Raw genomic sequence first — 18423 nt, 5'->3', positions numbered from 1 at the left:
ATCATACACAATTTAGTTCCTGCCTTATCATACACAATTTGTGAAGAATAAACAAGCTGAATAATAATAATAATAATAATAATAATAAATAATAATTATTATTATTATTAATTAATAATAATTAAAGCTGAAACAACTTTGAAATGGATACATGTGAGTACACCTGTGAAGACAGGCTGGAAAAAGGCAAATAGAATCTGTTAAAACAGAAATTATATAAAAATTACTCTGGCCATTTGCTACTTTCTCCTCAAAAACAGGAGGGTTGACAAGTTCAAACATTTGTTTTAGATATATTAATTTCAGAACTTATAAGTTCTCTTGAAGGGGGAGTCTCACTGTGTTGCCCAGACTGGCCTCAAATGCCCAATCGAGCCTCCTGATTCAGCATTCTGAGTAGCTGGGACCATAAACCCAAGTCCATATGTCATTGTAGATAACACATATTACCTTCAGTAGGATTATTCAACATCTGTCTGAGGTTGATTTATGTGATGTCATTTCTTGCTTTCTTTAGACTAATCATTTAAAACTGTATGTTTTATTTAAAGATTGTTTTTTCTTCCTTTCAGCTAATATAATTGTAGTTTATTTTTTAAGATCTATTTTTATGTGCATGGGAGTTTACCACATGCATGCAGCTCTCTTAGAGGCTACCTCTCTCATGGGGGTATTGGATCCTCTGGAATTGGAGTTCCAGATAGTTGTGAGCCACTATGTGGGTGCTAGGAATTGAACCAAGGTTCTCTGGAAGACAGCCAGTGCTCTTAACCACTGAGCCATCTCTCCAGTCCTACTTTGTTTATTGTTTATTACATTATTTATTTTGTATGCGTGCACAGGCACATGTGTGGAAGTCTAAGGACATAATTGAACTCAGGTCTTCAGGCTTAGCACTGAGCCACATCACTAGCCTCCACGTTTGCTGGACTGGACCTCACTATATTGACCAGGCTGGCCTCAGAATTTGAGCTATCCTCCCACTTCTACCTCCTGCTTGTTAAGATTATAAGCATGCCTCACACACAGTTGGTTTATTTGACCCTTGGTGATTTCTTCACTTAATAGTTTGTATGCTATCTGTGAAGTAAACATTCTGTTCTAAGAATCTACTTTAAAAAAATTTTGAGACAGAGTATATTGTCCTGGAACTTGCTATTATAGACCAGGCTGGCCCTTAGCTCAGATCTCCTGCCTCCTTCCTGAGTACTGGGATTAGCAGTGTGCATCACCCCAAGCCCAAGAATCTTTTCCCCCCATACAGGGTTTCTCTTTGTAGCCCTGGCTATCCTGAAACTCGGAGATCCACCTGCCTCTGCCTCCTGAGAACCTAATTCTTGATGACATCTTATGCCATTTGCCGTCTGTCCTGTAATGAGCTCTGTGAGCCAAGCCCCTCTTGGCTGTGTGCGCTTCGAACAGATCAGAACTTGGTACTGCACCCATCCTGTCCCTAGTTACTAATTCTGGCCTAGGCTGCTTTTGTCGGTATTCTGTGCTTAGGGTTATAGGTAGAGGAAAAGTTCAGTGGAGACTTTAAAATTTAGAGCCCCTGGGAGTTAGGGCACCTAAGAAGCTTACTTGAGGCCTAGATTCTACCTTCCGTGTGAACACATCTACACATTCTACCAACCAGTGTGATCATTTTGGAGTGTCGTTTGCCTTGAGGTGAAGTTCACCAACAGAGTACAGCCACATAAGCTATTTATTTTTTATTTTTATTTTTTAAGAATGTGGCAATGTCTCTGGCTTTTAATGACTTCTGTGCTGAGAAAGCATGCTTTATATGGTCCCCGAGTCCTCAGTATCAGTCAAGCCCATCTTCAGTGAACTAATGTTCCAGAGTTTTAGAGTGTGGCACTATTAAAGTTCAGGGGTAGCCGGGCATGATGACACATGCTTGCAGGTCCAGCATTCGGAGGTTGAGCCAGGAGGGTCATGATGAGTTTGAGACCAGCTTGAATTACAGTGACTGTCTCAAAAAAACAAACGTGAATAAATATTTACACAAAGTTTTAAAGTTGCAGGATATTTGCATTATCAGGTCATATTTCCACCTGCCCCTGCCCAGTCCGGTTGTTGACTGAAGTTGCTAGTAACCAACCAGTTACATGTTTATGATAGATTTTAACTGATCCACAGCAAAATGCTCCAGTATTCGTTTTGTTTTGTTTGAGTCTCTTCTCTTGCCTCACAGAAGTATAGCAGGCAGTGGGATGCACCTCTTTAGTCTGTGACCTTGAACAGGATCTGACAATTCATTAGTATCTTTGATTCTATTTTAGAAACACAGCTGGCCAGCTTTTCATATCCACTGCTGCTGAATACTCAGCCTTGAGTTGAAAATATTTTTTAAAAATATTGCATCTACTCAGTGTGGTGGCCCATACCTGTTTTATCCCAGCTCTTGGGAGGCAGAGGCAGGTGGATCTCTGCTGTGGAATGGTCTGTATGTCAAATTGCTCTGATTGGTCAATAAATAAAACACTGATTGGCCAGTGGCCAGGCAGGAAGTATAGGCGGGACTAACAGAGAGGAGAACAGAGAAAACAGGAAGGCGGAGGGAGTCACTGCCAGCCACCGCCATGACAAGCAGCATGTGAAGATGCCGGTAAGCCACGAGCCACGTGGCAAGGTATAGATTTATGGAAATGGATTAATTTTAGCTATAAGAACAGTAAGCAAGAAGCCTGCCACAGCCATACAGTTTATAAGCAGTGTTTATTTGGTTGGGTCTGAGCGGCTGTGGGACTGGTGGGTGACAGAGATTTGTCCTGACTGTGGGCAAGGCAGGAAAACTCTAGCTACAGATCTCTGAGTTGAAGCCAGCCTAGTCTACAGAGTTCCAGGACACCAGGAATACACAGTGAGACCCTGTCTCAAAAAAAAAATTCTGAGGGATCCATTGCCTTCTTTTGGCATCCATGGGTACCTTGGTGCTTACATACAAATCCTTGCAAACTTCCTCATATATGCTGAACATCTTCTGACTTTTTTCTGTCATCATTCTCTTGAACCATAAATAACTATTTACATAGCATTACCTTTCATCAGGTATAATTAATCTAAAGATGATTTAATGTGTTGGGAGGATGTATATATATTAATAAGCAGATACTACACTATTTTACATGTGGATTGCAGCACTAGTGTCCTAGAACCAATGCCCTGTAGATATAAAGGAAAAACTAATGAAATGATTGCTCACTGTGACCTTTTTGTTGTGTAAAAGGTCACAAGGACTATATTGACAATAAACTTATAATGACTAAAGAAGTCTAACCCAACTCTTCCCTACTCCTGTCAGAATCGGCTACAGTCTCAAAGAGCATTGCTCCTACAAGGCACTGAAAGCCTGAACCGGGCCACCCAGAGCATTGAGCGTTCTCATCGGATTGCCACAGAAACTGACCAGATTGGTACAGAAATCATAGAAGAGTTGGGGGAGCAAAGAGACCAGTTGGAACGTACCAAGAATAGAGTAAGTCTGGGCAATATGTGAAGTAGGTGGGCCCTCCATACAAAGGCCGGATACTGCAGCAGGACTGAATTCTGGGAATGACTTTGTTCTTCTCTCCCCCTCCCCCCACATACAATATACTTTTCTTAATTTTTAAATTGCTTGGCTAAGAAATTTCCCCTTAGAATTAATTTTACAGAGCTAGGGAGATGGGTCAATTAATAAAAGTAGCAGCTAATATCTGTAACCCCAGAGCTGGGGGATGAGGGTTAGAAACAGTTGGATCTTTGGAGCTTGTTACTAGCCATTGTGGCTAGGTTTATGTGAGAGATCCTTTCTTAGTAAGGTGGAGAGCAGTCAAGGAAGGCACCCTCCATTCCCACACAGACGTGCACATACAACACACATACATACCAAAAAAATACATGTATGCATATATATTTGTGACTGAGTCTCATTTAAGCCTGGCTGCTGGCCTGGAATTCAGTGATCCTCCTGCCTCTGCCTCCTGGGATTAAAGTTGTGTGCCACCATGCTAGACCACAAAGAAGTAATTTTATCTTTAAGAGTTAGAAATCATTAGCTTTATTTCTGAAGAATCTGATTTATGCCACTCCATCTCCTGCTTTATTCATTACAAGAGAATGTGAAAACACATGCAAGGATTCAGTGTCATCAGCATATTTCAATTTCAGATCTAGTGGCATATTTTTCTGTTCTTAAAAAATAAATATATACAGGTGTTTTGCCTGCACATATGTCTCTGTACCACATAGGCAAGAGGAGGACATTGGATTCCCTGGAAGTGGAGCTAGATGGTTTTGAAGCTGCCATGCAGGTCCTGTCAATCAAACCTGGGTCCTCTGAGCAGCAAGTCCTCTTAACCGTTGAGCCACCTCTCCAGCCCTATTTTCTATTATTATGAAAACACTGTCTACTTATGTGACTATTTTTTAATGCAAAGCCTCTTTTTTCCCACATGTCAAAAACAGTACAACTGATAGTTTATTGGTTTATAAATTATAGTTCAATCCCATTAGCCTAAGGTAAGTTGCTCTATTGAAGGAAGAAAGCAGAAATGTGGGTCAACTGATGACTGTATTGAGTTTCTCTGGTCTACTATGATTGTAAGAGGCTTTGGGAAATTCCTTTTTCCTTTATATAAATGGGATAGTTTACTTCAGATTTAAAGAATAAAAAAGTTTACCTGTTGAATGTTATATATAATTTTTTGTTGTTGTTGTTGTTTTTTTTTTTGTTTTTGGAGACAGGGTTTCTCTGTGTAGTTTTGGTGCCTGTCCTGGATCTTGCTTTGTAGACTAGGCTGGCCTCGAACTCACAGAGATCTGCCTGGCTCTGCCTCCCGAGTGCTGGGATTAAAGGTAGACACCACCACCACCTGGCTCCTGAGGCAAATCTTAACTAAAAACATTGTAGCCAGGATTTGGACAGGAAAGTACTAGCTCATTGTGAGGACTTGATTTTCTTGTACATCTTATTAAAGGGATCCCCCCCCCCGCCATTTTCCTATTTTGTGCAAATTCACAATAAAGTGCTACTCTCAAAGCAAGCTATGGAGAAGGCAAATTGCTAACAGGTTGTATAAGTTTTGGGTCTTGAATATACTTTGTAGATTGGTTGAACTTAAAACACCGAAGTTTGATCTGAGAGAGTGACTTACCAAGGCCACAGAGCAGCAGTAACAGACAGCAAGGAGCATCAGTGAAATGTCCTTCTGCTAACTAGATTAGGAACAGGTAATCAAATGAGAAAGGTACACCGGGGCTAATTCCTTTCTGCATTCAGTGTAACTACTCAAGCAAGTAAAGGAAAAAAAAAAATAACTTAAGATCCTAAAAGCAGGACTAGAGAGCAGCACTTTCTGCTCTTGCAGAGGACCCAGATCCAGGGGATCTCATGCTCACTTTTGATTTGTGTGAACACCAGACATGCACATGGTGCACATACATACATTGAGGCAAATACTCACACATACAAAATAAATCCTTAAAAAGAAAAAAATAAGCGAACACCAACTCAAGAGGCTCTCCTAGTGTTTGATGAAATTCAAATCTTAAATTGTCCTGCAGTCACTGGCCAGGTACAGATGAAGCCTTCCTATTTGGCAGTCAGAAAGGTTTGATGCTACAACTGTGGCACCATTCTTTGTTTTTTTTCTCCTAAGACAGGGTCTCATTCGGTAGTTCTGGCTGTTCTGGAACTCACTATGTAGACCAGGCTGTCTACAATTCACAGGGCCTGCCTCTGCTTCCATGTGCTAGGATTAAAGGTGTACACCGCCATGCCTTTAGCCTTCCTGTTTGCATAGCCAGGGTGAAGGATTAGTTTCCTCACAACTACCCACTCCTACAGGAACAATGAGCCACAGCCATTCCCTCCTCGATGGGCACCCACATGCCTTGACCTTTCTAGGTTCTTTCACTTAGACTCAAGTATAAGCCATTAAATCCATTGCATTTCTTAACGAAGATCTTTTAGTACGCACTGTTCAAATTCTATAGAATTTTTTTCAAAGGAGAAGGAAATGATTGTTATTTTCTCTTTCAGCTGGTAAACACAAATGAAAACTTGAGCAAAAGTCGAAAGATTCTCCGCTCAATGTCCAGAAAGTAAGTTAAAAAAACAAACAAAAAAAAAAACCCTCAACTTCTTGAGACTTGTTTTAAGCTTTCTTAGTTGAAATACAGTAACTTAACCAATGTCCTAATAAATAACCTCAGTGCTATCAAGCACTCCACCCAGCACTCACTGTCCAAAGAAGAGCGAAGGTTGGTGCAGTTACAATCCCAGGATAGAGTCCTTTGTTAAAGCAGTGGGAAGTGTGTCTGCTGGACACTGTTAGCGTCACTTTCCATTTCTCAGCGGGACCTAAGGACCTGATAGGCTTCTCTACTCCCTGAGCAGCTTTGCCAGTGCCCGGAGTGAGCACTGATAGAGCTTAGTTCCTGCCTTTCGTGGCGGACCCTTTTGGAAGTCCTGTCCTCTTAGCAAGAAATATTAAACAAGCTGGCAAGTGGTAGAGGTGGCTGTGGGATGAGTTGAGGGGGAGAAGCATCTCCAACGTTGTCCTCTGACTGCCACAAGTGACCTGTGGTGGTGCACACATGAGTGTGCACACATGCGCTGATTAGAACAAAACAACCAATCTGAGGGGAGTACTAACAGTAGCAAAAACAAGGCCAAAGGGGAGGCACTGACTGGGCTAACCTGCTGTATAGTAGTAGTGTGGCATGTCTTTGTGTACATGTGAGCTAACAAGAACTACCATAATCCGTTCATTTAACTAGCCATTGGAGTAGAATTTTCCCAAACAGTGGTAAATTCCTTGTGAGATAAGAGAAAGATGATAATCTGAAGTAAACTTCTAGAGTGACTGTCCAGGTAGCAGAGCAGAGGGACAGATGGGGAAGGGAGAAGTTACAAGAGACTGAAAAGCAGAACTCAAGGCCACTAGTTACTTGACCTAAAAGCAGGACCCATCCATGAGCCTAATGAACTTTGAAACTGGAGTATCCTCAAACCCTGCTTCCAGGGTGCACTCAGAGCTGTATGTATAACGGATAGGACCATATTTAGAGCAGCAGAAATGCAAATGGAGGATATGTTTATGTTTTGGTATTTATATTCCTGGTTGCCACATGTCTGATGTACTAAGTAATGTCCTTCGGTTACAACTGAAGAGCACCATGAATTGTCAGTAGCCCAAGGACTTAGGCCTTAGTGCTAAGTGGCTGTGTGAACGAGCACAGACTCCATCTGCCTCACTGTATCCAGCATTAGAAACAGCTAGACCTAAGGTTACCCAGACTCATGTCTCTTACTCTGCTTGTCTTTGTAGAGTGATAACCAACAAGCTGCTGCTTTCCATCATCATCCTACTGGAGCTAGCCATCCTGGTTGGTCTTGTGTACTACAAATTCTTTCGACACCATTGAACTTCCTGGAGGGAAGGGCTTGTGGACCAGAACCTTGACTCTGAAGGAACGGTGTTAGGCGTATATATTGCTGCTGTGGGCTAACAGTTCAAGAATGCATTGTGTAGCCAGACTCTGGGGGGGGCGGGCGATGGAAAACCACATCAATGTGAAGGAACCGCAACAAGACCAGTATGATATACTAAGGTAATAAATGCTGTTTATGACTCCTTCAGATTTACACGTATAACATTAATATCTTATAAACAAACAAAAAACCCAAATACATTTACAGTAGTAGTATTGGTCACCAAATAGAGAAGGGGAATTTTACAGCTGTGAATGCACAGATGTTCTCATTAAGGCAATATTGCTCCAGACAGCTACTTAATACTTGTCCCCTTCACTGCCTTGCAACTCTGAGTGCTGTGGTGAAAGGTGCAGTTTACAGTAGTTCCTAAATTCTCACACGTTCTTCATTTTCCGATTCATCTGGTGAGCTAGGAGTAGGAAGGTGGTCATAGACAGTATGTCCTCCTTCTCTTGTCTGCCCGAAACTTGAAGCAATCACGTCCACCGCTAGGCTGGCTGTGGCCTTGGCCTCTTCCTCTGAAGTGGCCAAGTGAGGATTGACTTCAACAAGATCCAGAGCTGACAGCAACCCTGGAACAATAAAGGTAGGAGAAGACCTTAGAAAACTCAGTGGTGGCGCACGCCTTTAGTCCCAGCACTTGGCGGGCAGAGGCAGGCGGATCTCTGTGAGTTCAAGGCCAGCCTGGTCTACAAAGTGAGTTCCAGGACAGACTCCAAAGCTACACAGAGAAACCCTGTCTCAAGAAGAAAAAAAAAAAAAACAAACCTCCCTACTGCTACTTCCACTGAGGGCTGTTCCACCTGGTAGAAAGTCCTTTTCCAGCCTAAGGTTGCTACTGTCAGAAAACCCTCTGCAGCCGGTAGATGGCTAAGTAAAGGTGCCTTTGCCAAGCCTGACTTCCTAAATTCAATCCCTGGGTCCCACATGGTGTTAAGAGAGCCAATCCAGCACGTTGTCTACTGATCTCCACATGTGCGCACCACTCCCCACAAACATAGAAGCAAAATTAACTTAAAAACAAACAAACCAGCCAGGCAGTAGTGGCACAGACCTTCAATCCTAGTCATTGGGAGGCAGAGGCAGGCAGATCTATAGCAAGCCAGCCTGGTCTATAGAGTGAGTTCCATGGCAGCCAGGGCTACACGGAGACCCCCTGACTCAAAAACCCATGAGGGCCTGACAAGATGGCTTGCTCCTCTCGTAGAGGACCCAGGTAAGTTCCCAGCACCCACATGGTGGCTCAGTAGTGTCTACAGTTCTTAATTCCAAAAGATCCAAACCTTCAGATCTCCTTGGGCACCAATCATGTGGGTATACATCCATATATGTAGGCAGAGTACTCATACACACTCAAAATGTAAAGCCCTTTGTACCTCATCCACTTGACCACAAGTTTAAGTTAAAAGAAATAACTATATTAGGACTGAAAAATTATAAAATCTACCCCGGTTCAACTACTGTAATAAGCGTTGTCTGTCAGGCTTTTAGGCATCTGTTTTTCTGTCTGGGATTTTTATTGGTCCTCTTCCCTCCCACCCAGTGCTATGGATTGAACCCAGGGTCTTCTGCATACTAAGCACATACTTGACCACAGAGCTGCATTCCAGCCCCACCAGTACTTCTTTACCCTTTTGTTAAGGTGTGTGTGTGTGTGTGTGTGTGTGTGTGTGTGTGTGTGTGTGTGTGTGTGTGTACACCTGCCACTGTGTGCATGTGGAGATCAGAAGACAATCTTGGGTGGTGGTCTTCATTTCTACTTTGAGATGGGGTCTCTTTAGTTGCACATGCCAGGATATCTGGCCCTCAAGTCTCCGTCTTGCCACAGGAACATTGGGATTACCGACATGTGCTATCTCTGGGATCCAAACTCAGGTCTTCATGTTTGTGCAATTGATTTACCAAGCAGCCATCTCCCTATCAGTATCTTTTAAAGCACCACCCCCCACATGCCCAAAGTATAGTAACTGCTCTTAACTTTCTTTGTTCTGAGACAAGGTCTTGCTATCCCAGGCTAGCCCAAACTTTCATGACTCAGTTGTAAGAAGAGTTTCCACATATGACACAATTTTTGTCTCTTATCTGACTGGCCTAGCGCCTTGGCATTCGGTCAAAGAGAAGGATCCAGCCATGTGTTGACTGGTTCAGTCTGGATTCCAGTTGCCTTCTCTGAGGTCTGAGTTTGTGCCTCAGCATTGTTCATTTGTCTGGAGTGGGCTGAGGGAAAGGAAAGAGCCTCTCCCTATCTGCCTTCTCCCTCTTTCCCCCCTTATCTGGCCTACTTCCCCTTCAGACATTTTCCCCCAGGACAGGGTTTCTCTGCATGGCCATGCTGGAACTCACTCTGTAGACCATTCTGGCCTCAAACTCAGATCCACCTGCCTCTTGAGTGCTAGGATTAAAGGCATGCACCACCACTGCCCAGTGTGGTGATATAATGTGTACCCTAATAAACTTGCCTGAGAATCAGAGGACAGAGCCAGCCACTAGATTAGACATAGAGGTCAGGCAGTGGTGGCACACACCTTTAATCCCAGCACTTGAGATCTCATGCCATTGCTTGGGAAGCAGACATACCTTTAATCCCAGGAAGTAATATGGCAGGGCAGAGAAAGGTATATAAGGCATGAGGAAACAGGAACTCACTGTCTTTAGGCTGAGGATTTTATAGAAGTAAGAACTAGTGGCTGGCTGCTCTGCTTCTCTGATCTTTCAACTTTTACCTTGATATCTGGCTCTGGGTTTTTTATTAAAAGACCATCTAAGATTTGAATAACAGCCCAACACCTCCTGGGCTTAGATTTTTAATTTAGTCAGTTACTCTGGGTTAATCTACCTCTTAAAGAGTGATCTGAACAAACTAGAATTCATTATCATAAGTATTTAAGAATATTTAGAGTGGCTATAAAGTCAAAGTATATTCTAATACCTGATGGTTTACTTATAGTACATTATGGTATGTGACAAACTACAGTGGTTTTTATGTCCTTAGTGATGCATAGTTGAGTGTATTGTACAAAACTACAATGACCAAGGATTTAACATTGCATTCATTATTTCCTGCACAGGTAACTTGTGTCCCTAGTGATTTGTGTCTTATTCCTACTGGTTGAACCTAGCATCTCTAGTATATCCTAAAGAGGGTTTGAACCATCAAAAAAAAAAAAAATGTATGTTGCCTATGTTTCCAGACTACTGCCATCCTGCAGATTAGTTTAAGCAAATTATTGTCTTTGTTGACAATGCCACGTCAACAAAACAGAAGGGAAACAAGACACACCATTGCCACAACTGTCTGCTAAGTTTGTTAACCCCTCCTGAATGAAGCCACATGAAGTATTGAACTTCCAAGTTCTCTGTTAACTAAAAGATCACTGTCAATATTTATATTTGTGTATCAAGAATAAGTGTCTTCCTTATTCTAATCGACAGTTCTCACCTAAGGTTCTAGTAGACTCTGGGACCCAATCCCCATTTCTATTGTCGCTAGCTAAGGGTTCCTTGTAGGCCTGGTGAGGTGGGTCAGAGGGAGGAGGCTTCTGCCACGAAGCCTCACAACCTGAGTTCTATTCCCAGGACTGACATGGTGGAAGGGAGCCGACGACGACAAGTTGTCCTCTGACTCCATGTGTGTGCCTAATTCCTAAAGGGTTCCTCGTCAGTTGTGAGGTGTGCACCTTTAATCCCAGCACTTGGGAAGCAGAGGCAGGCGGATGATGAGTTAAAGGCCAGCCTAGTCTATATAAGTGGGACCCTGCATAAAAACAAAGGATTCCTTATTGGCCTTGGCCTTTGAATCTCGAGGTTCTGGTTGCTTTTGTCTCTCAGTTTCATGAAATGATTAGTGAAGTTGTATCATGTGGTAGTTACTGTTGATAATCTAGAATTCACCCTAGTTCTTTATCAGTCATTCTTGTAAAGGTATCCTCATTAAAATTACCAACAAGTTAGCCGGGCGGTGGTGGCACATGCCTTTAATCCCAGCACGCGGGAGGCAGAGGCAGGCAGATCTCTGTGAGTTCGAGGCCAGCCTGGTCTACAGAGCGAGATCCAGGAAAGGCACAAGGCTACACAGAGAAAGCCTGTCTCAAAAAAAAAAAAAAAAAAAAAAAAAAAAAATTACCAACAAGCTCCAGGAGAAGGCTTAGATTAAAAAGAAAAAAGATATTAACTTAAACTGCCTTCAGGATTGAGACTGGGGAGATAACTAGTCAGAGGGCTTGTGCGAGCATGAGGACCTGAGCAGAATCCTCAGAGCCTATGCTTAAAAAGCCAGGCCTAATGGTGTGTGATTATGATTCTAGTTAGGGAGGCTGAGGCAAGTGGATCTTGGCGCTCATTGGCTAGTCAACTTGCCCAGTCGGGGAGTTCCATGTAAGTAAGAGATCCAAGAAACAGGATGGGTGGCACCTGAGAAACAACAGTGGAGGTTAACCACATCCAAAAACAAAAAAACAAAAACTAAGAAACCCTCTTAAAAACTGGCCATGGTGGCTGGTGCATGCCTATAATCTCAGCAGCTGGGAGGTGGAAGCAGGATGTCATTCAGTCATTACCTGCTCAACTACATGAGTTTCAAGTCAGCCTTGACTACATGAGAGAGACCTGGTCTCCAAAAGGCGGCGGTGGCAGACTTAACTCCAAATCCCAACTCCTAGTGCACCAACAAGCCCTTATAATGAGAGAAAATGAGCTACTTGGCTTTGTTTGTCTTAATCTGCCTTTAGACAGCTTGGGCACTGGGACTGCATGCTTGGCATTCTGTTCGTATATTAAATCTACTAAGTGTGAGTGACACAATTTCTTGTTCAGTGTTAGCATATTTTGGTACAGTCCGGATCCAAAGATGCCTCAAAATATCTATATCCTCTATTAACCTGACTGTATGATTTGGGGCTATAAAAGTCTAACCAAAAACAAATTCAGTGACATAGAAAAGAGCCCCTGCAGAAAGATTTTGACATGTTCCATATAGTTAACATGGCTGCAGACTTGAATACTACATACCTGTTTTATGTATTTCTTCAGTAATATACATTCCTTCTCTATAAGTTATTCCTCCTACAACAGGGGTTCCTGTGGCTGGTGCCAGTTTAGGGTCAAATGCATCAATATCAAAACTCAGGTGGATTGGCCTCTGTCTTCTGGAAAGGAAAAGGACGAGAGAATACGACACTGGTTATGCTTGGAGTCTTCATTCTGTGGCTTGAACTTGGTTTTGTTCTAGTCCTGGTGCTTTGCTAGTTCAGCATATTTCTAGATTTTCTATTCCTGGAAATTACTCAGATTGGCACATTAACTTCTTACATTGTACTTTAAGATATTGCTATTTATTTTGCATGTCTCAGAAAAACCCCAGTGCATATTTCTGGGTTACCTAAAGCAGTAGAGCCTCTCACACTAGTAACTGCCAGTACAAGGAATTCTTCACTTCCATGATGGACTAATTAAGTTAGCTTCATTTAGGTTATAGTTGTTGCAGATGAACATAATCCAGTTTCCTGCTTGCAAATTTATCCTCCAATTCTAACTTGAGTGAGGATATCCCATGACTGAAACTAACATATATACAATATCCTCATAGCAAATGACTGACTTCTTAGAGGCTTACAGAGTGACCTAAGACGGCAGTTCTGACCTAGACCGCCAAGAAGGCTGAGAAAACTGTCCTAACTGGCATGCAGTTTTATGCTTAATACAGAACTCGGATGAAGTAATGAGACCACTAGAACAATGAATCTTCTCATTGTAAGATCGTAATAGAGAACAAACAAAATTCAGGAGAAGAAGGATGGGTCAGTGACTTAAAGGAGCCCCCCCACCCCCAGTCCACAAGAATGTGATTTGTTTGACAGTTTGCCTTCTGAACTATTTGAAAATATGCACATGTTTTGCTTTTATTTAAGAAGTGCATTTACTGTGTTCAAGATACGGGCTTAAGTGTGCTGCTCTCCCAGAGTTTGCCCATCTTCCCCTGGGACCTAGAAGTAGACATTTGCTGTTTTACTTACTTGCCAATCAGCAGATCAAATGTCTGTTCCATGACCTTCTGGATACCAAGTCGATCAATGTCTCTCATGGAGAAATACTGGATGTCATAGTTCTTTAAAATAAAACTGGTGAGATAAAAGGAAAGACTGTAGTTTTAAAAGCAGTTTTAATAAACGTGTATTTAGGAACTCTCATCTTCATATTGACCTACAAGAAGTAGGCAGAACAGGCCCAAAGCTTAACTCCTCTACATCAACTTACTGTTCAGGAGGGTCCACATCTCTTAGGCCAATGTACACAATACTTGGGGAAGAGAGACAGGGTTTGACCCAGGAAAAGCCTGGCAGTTGTGGTACCTGTGAAGAGAGGAAATTCTTACTCTCACTGAAATAATCTTGATCCTTAGAGCATACCATCCCTTTCCTCTCCTGTCCACTGTTTGTTTAAAATGACACAAAGCACACTTGGGCTAGAAGAGACAACTGTCCAATAGAAATGTTTCAGAAGGGGAGCCACAAATTACAGGTTTCTTGAGAAGGTTTTAAAAAAAAATTCTGCTGAGGGGTGGTGGCACACACCTTTGATCCCAGCACTTGAGAGGCAGAGGCAGGCGGATCTCTTAGTTCGAGGCCAGTCTTGTCTACAGAGTGAGTTCTAGGACAGCCAGGGCTACCCAGAGAAACCTTGTCTTGAAAACGAAAAAAAAGTCTTCTGAGGTGATCTGGTTTCTCATTAACTACCTCCATAGCAGGAATATCCTGGCCAGTCCTTCCCACCCCTTTGCTCATTCCAGATTGGTTCTTTAACTTGTCCTGGCTTAGCTTGGCTTTTCACTAAGTGGAGGGACGTAGAGTCTTGTCTGCCTAGCATAGACTCCCTGTCTTTTGAAGAGCTCAGAAGAATTTTACCCAAAGGCAAGCTCCAGATCAGTGTGTTTTAGTGTGGGAGCCTGACATAGCCCCTGGCTATGAAGTGTCCAGCACTACAGTTATCTACTACTACAAACTGAATTTCCTCAACAATTATGAGCCCCACTGAGGACAGAAACCTAGTTATCTTTGTAGCCCAAGCATCCAGCTGACTGTCTGGTCCTTAATAATGTGAATAACAAGTAAAGGAGTTGAGTTAGCCACATTCAGCCCACCCTTCATCCAAATCTCAATTAGATTCCCAAGGTCCCAGAATAATCTTGCAGGCCATTCCCTGTCTCATTTTATCTCACTTACCTTGTCTTGTAGTTCTCTAACAAGAAAGGAAAGTGGCTGTCCATGGATATTTCCAGATACAGTGGTGAGGGGTGTATTAATGTCGGCATGAGCATCAACCCAGATGACACAGAGATCTGGGCGGTGCTGGGCGTGGCCGCTAATGGTACCTATTGCCAGGCTGCAAAAAACAAATATAATAATCTTCAAGGCCTTCTGCTTGGCAAACAGATAACCTCAGCCAACATTGCTTATACTCTGCCCCCAGGGCAAAGTCAGGGTCTGGCCTGAGGCTGGGTTCCAGGGAGACAAAAGTCCCTCAGTTGCACTTCCCAAAGATTAACTTTTAAGTGGATTAGACCGGAGAAAGATAAAGCTTTAAAGAATCAGTGCCCTAGTCCTAGGGGATCCAACACCCTCTTCTGGCCTCTGAGGGCACTCTACTCACGTGGTGTATAGATATGCAGGCAGGCAGAAGACCGTATACATAAAATTAAAGGTTAGGGGGAAGAATGCTGATGATTGGCTGTCCCTTCAGTGAGACACATGTCACTGCAGCTCCCAGGCCCCTGGTAAATTGTCCATTAGCCCTAACCCAGAAAAAGAGCTCAAATATTAACATTTGTCCAGTGGATGCAATTTAGTCGAGCAATGGGGTCTAGTCTAACAATTTGCAGAAAAGCTGCTTAATTCCTTTAATTCTAACTTGCAAAGAATCTGGGACACTGAAGGGGGTTTTATTGTTCGGTTGAGATGGGTCTTGCATGTTGCAATAGATCTGCCTGCCTCTGCTTCCTGAGTACTGGGAATCAAGGCGTGCACCACCACCACCACCCAGTCTACATTTTTTTTTTTTAAGGTAAAAATTAAGAAGCCAACTTGCAGGTGTAGCTAAGTAGTCCTGCATTTGCCTTAGCATGTGTGAAGCCCTGAGTTTAATTCCCAGCACAACAGAATCAGCTGTAAAAGCTGGTTTATAACACTTCTTAAAACCTGAAAAGTGGGGCTGTGAGACATTCAAGTTACAAGGCAACCTCTGTTGAGCTCATGTACACCACTGAATAAAAGTCATTCAAATTATACATTTATTCCTGCCTGCTAGAATTTAACAGACTCTAAAACTCTGGCAAGTTTTAACTTTGAACTGGAAATAGTTGAGTAACCTGGTTACCGTATATACAGCTATAGACAAAAAGGAAAGCTAAAGGCTGTGGCTGTCACTTTGATGAGGTTCCCAGTGAGACTTGACCTCAAGGGGAAAAAAAACAAAAAAAAAGATTAAGCATTCAGAGACAGGACTGAGGTAGGAAGCAAGAGAGCTGCCCTCTTCTCTGGTTGATTCCCCTGAATGCCCAATCATCTCTAGAGCACCCGAGTCTGACCTGTTTTTTCCCTGCCTGAATTTTTATTCCCAAAGAGGAATCTACTTGCTCTGCACCCGGAGCAAAGGTTTAACTTCAGGTAGTTATCTAGAAAGTTCTCTGAACACCTCAGGGAAAATTGCTAGGCTGAATCAAGAAGAGAAACAGTGGATTTGGATGCCTGCTCAGCTACTTCCTGGCGCTAGGCCTTGAACAAGTTATCTAACTTGGTCAATAAATGAGATAAAGCCCTATCTCCTTTGTGACATTGTTCGGATTGTCTAACTGAAAGTACCAGTAAGTGTTCAATGCTAGTACCACAGACCTCTTTCCACTTTCACTGCTTAGCTCATTCCACACTCCCTGGTGAACTCTGACTCCACTAGCCCAGACCTTTCCCACCTCTGAACAACTTCTGTAGTATTCAGTACTTTACAGTTTTTATTTTACTATAATGTATTTATTTTATCTAGTCCTAATAGATCTTGGTTGGAAAACACTATTCACTAAGAATGATTGAAAGGAGTGTGTCTTTATTAGAGAGAAAATAAATTAGCATCCCAAGGAAGGATCACTAACAAATGTAATAGCAGAAATGCTTATAAAAAATTCAGTATGGATGGATCAGAAGAGCTTCATGAAAGTCTTGAGACAGTTTCTCAAGAAACTTGCTTTGTCTACCTCTACACTTGCACGCATGATCTTGTCTGTTGTATATTTTTCTCCAAGTAAGGACACTGAAATAAAGAAGCCCATCACTAAGCCCAAAGCACACTTGCTCCCGGCTTACCTGTGGTCACCTCCTATGGTGACACAGCTGTAACCACCTGACACAGCTCTACTAACCACCTCAGACAGTTCCTGGTTGGCAAGGCCCACTGAGCGAGGATACACTACCAGATTATTGTACGGATCATCTTTGGGGACTTTAGTAAAACTCAGATCTCCGAAGTCTTTTAGGTGGCATCCTGAAACACATGGAAATAACAAAATGAACGGTTGATGCCATTCCAGCTTCTACTGGCCTGGGCTACAAGTAATCATTGGCAACAAAGTTGGGACATGTCAGCTTCATTTTGTCAGAACAATTCCTGGTGTCATCTGACTGGCAAGGTTGGCTCAAGTCTTCAAAGTAGACCCTCTTAGGAACACCATTTTCCAGAAGCTGCACGTTGGACAGTGAAATCCGGAGCCATTATTAACCTAAGAATCACCAGATAGGTAACAAGCAAATAGACCTCACATCTCAGAATTATAAGGTGTAATTCAAATAAAAACCCATCAGGCTATAAGGAAAATTAAGTACTGTCAATTTAAGACAAAAATACATGTGTAGACATTCTCAAGGCCATGGTTTGAGCCTCAGCAGGGCAAGAAAACAAATTCTCATTTTTTCCCCCTAGAATAAAAGATCAGGAGCTGAGGCTGGAGCGATGTCATGGCGGTTAAGGACACTTTCTGCTCTTCCATAGGACCTGAGACAGCACTTAACATCAGCTGCCTATAACTACAGCTCCAGGAGATCCAGTTCCCTCTTCAGGCACTGGAGCACACAGAGTATTGCCTCACCTATACAAAACCCTGTGCACACAGTGGTACTCCTCTTGGGAACTGATAGCAGGAGGATCAGAAGCTATCACCTTGGTTACATAAACAAGGTCAAGGCCAGCCAAGGCTGCAAGACTTGTCCCAAAATAATAATAGTAGAGGACATAAAGAGAAAAATATCTAATGTTTATTCGTTACTTAGAGGGGCTTGTATCCTGTTCGAATTGCTTAACATAAATTTTTATTTCTGACTTAAAATAATGAGGCAACTAAAATAATACCTCATGCATAGATAAGACATCAAAGAAGGAACCTGCCCAAGGTCACACACCTGCTAAGTGCCAAAATCAAAATCTATAGCTAAGAGGCCCGTTTTGTTAGTTATTGTTGTTTGTTTTTGTTTTGTTGAGACAGGATCTCATTATATATCCCTGGGCCTGGAACTCACTATGTCAATCAGCCTGGCCCTAAACTCACAGAGATCCACCTGCCTCTGCCTCTGGAGTGTTGGGAAAGCCATTCATCTTAACAGTTGCAGAGGCTGGTTAAAGATTTGGATTATGACCAGTGTGGATTTATCAGGAATTTAAAGTAGACAGTTTAGGAGCTTTCCTCTTGAACCCAACTCATCCTAAAGCAAAACTTGGAGAGAATGTAAAAATGAGAAGCATTAACTCAAAATACTAAATCGTAAGGCCAAGAATGACCTGGGACATTGAGGCCAACCTTAATCCTCAACAAAAATGAATATTGGAAGCAAAACAGAAAATTTTTATCCTTTCTCAAAAGACATACCTTGACTAAAATTTTTATGAACCTTTTAATCCCTGCA

At 42.5% G+C, this 18423-nt stretch overlaps 2 protein-coding genes across 2 annotated transcripts in view; one reads left to right on the top strand and one right to left on the bottom strand.

Annotated features, from left to right (window-relative positions):
* Vti1b (vesicle transport through interaction with t-SNAREs 1B) overlaps positions 1 to 7632 on the top strand; it is an 18453-nt gene extending 10821 nt beyond the window's left edge. Inside the window, exons 4-6 of the mRNA XM_028876122.2 lie at positions 3308 to 3481; positions 6029 to 6090; positions 7320 to 7632. Of these exons, the coding sequence (XP_028731955.1) occupies positions 3308 to 3481; positions 6029 to 6090; positions 7320 to 7416 (333 nt within the window). The 3' untranslated portion in view covers positions 7417 to 7632. The remainder of the gene's footprint in view (positions 1 to 3307; positions 3482 to 6028; positions 6091 to 7319) is intronic.
* Positions 7596 to 18423, bottom strand: part of Arg2 (arginase 2) — a 26579-nt gene continuing 15751 nt past the window's right edge. Inside the window, exons 3-8 of the mRNA XM_028876119.2 lie at positions 16834 to 17011; positions 14704 to 14863; positions 13739 to 13833; positions 13498 to 13602; positions 12494 to 12630; positions 7596 to 8058 (exon numbers count right to left, since the gene is read on the bottom strand). Of these exons, the coding sequence (XP_028731952.1) occupies positions 7853 to 8058; positions 12494 to 12630; positions 13498 to 13602; positions 13739 to 13833; positions 14704 to 14863; positions 16834 to 17011 (881 nt within the window). The 3' untranslated portion in view covers positions 7596 to 7852. The remainder of the gene's footprint in view (positions 8059 to 12493; positions 12631 to 13497; positions 13603 to 13738; positions 13834 to 14703; positions 14864 to 16833; positions 17012 to 18423) is intronic.

This window comes from Peromyscus leucopus, chromosome 14 (assembly GCF_004664715.2).
Source record: "Peromyscus leucopus breed LL Stock chromosome 14, UCI_PerLeu_2.1, whole genome shotgun sequence".
Lineage (NCBI taxonomy): Eukaryota > Metazoa > Chordata > Mammalia > Rodentia > Cricetidae > Peromyscus > Peromyscus leucopus.
This window is presented reverse-complemented; position numbering and strand designations above follow the sequence as displayed.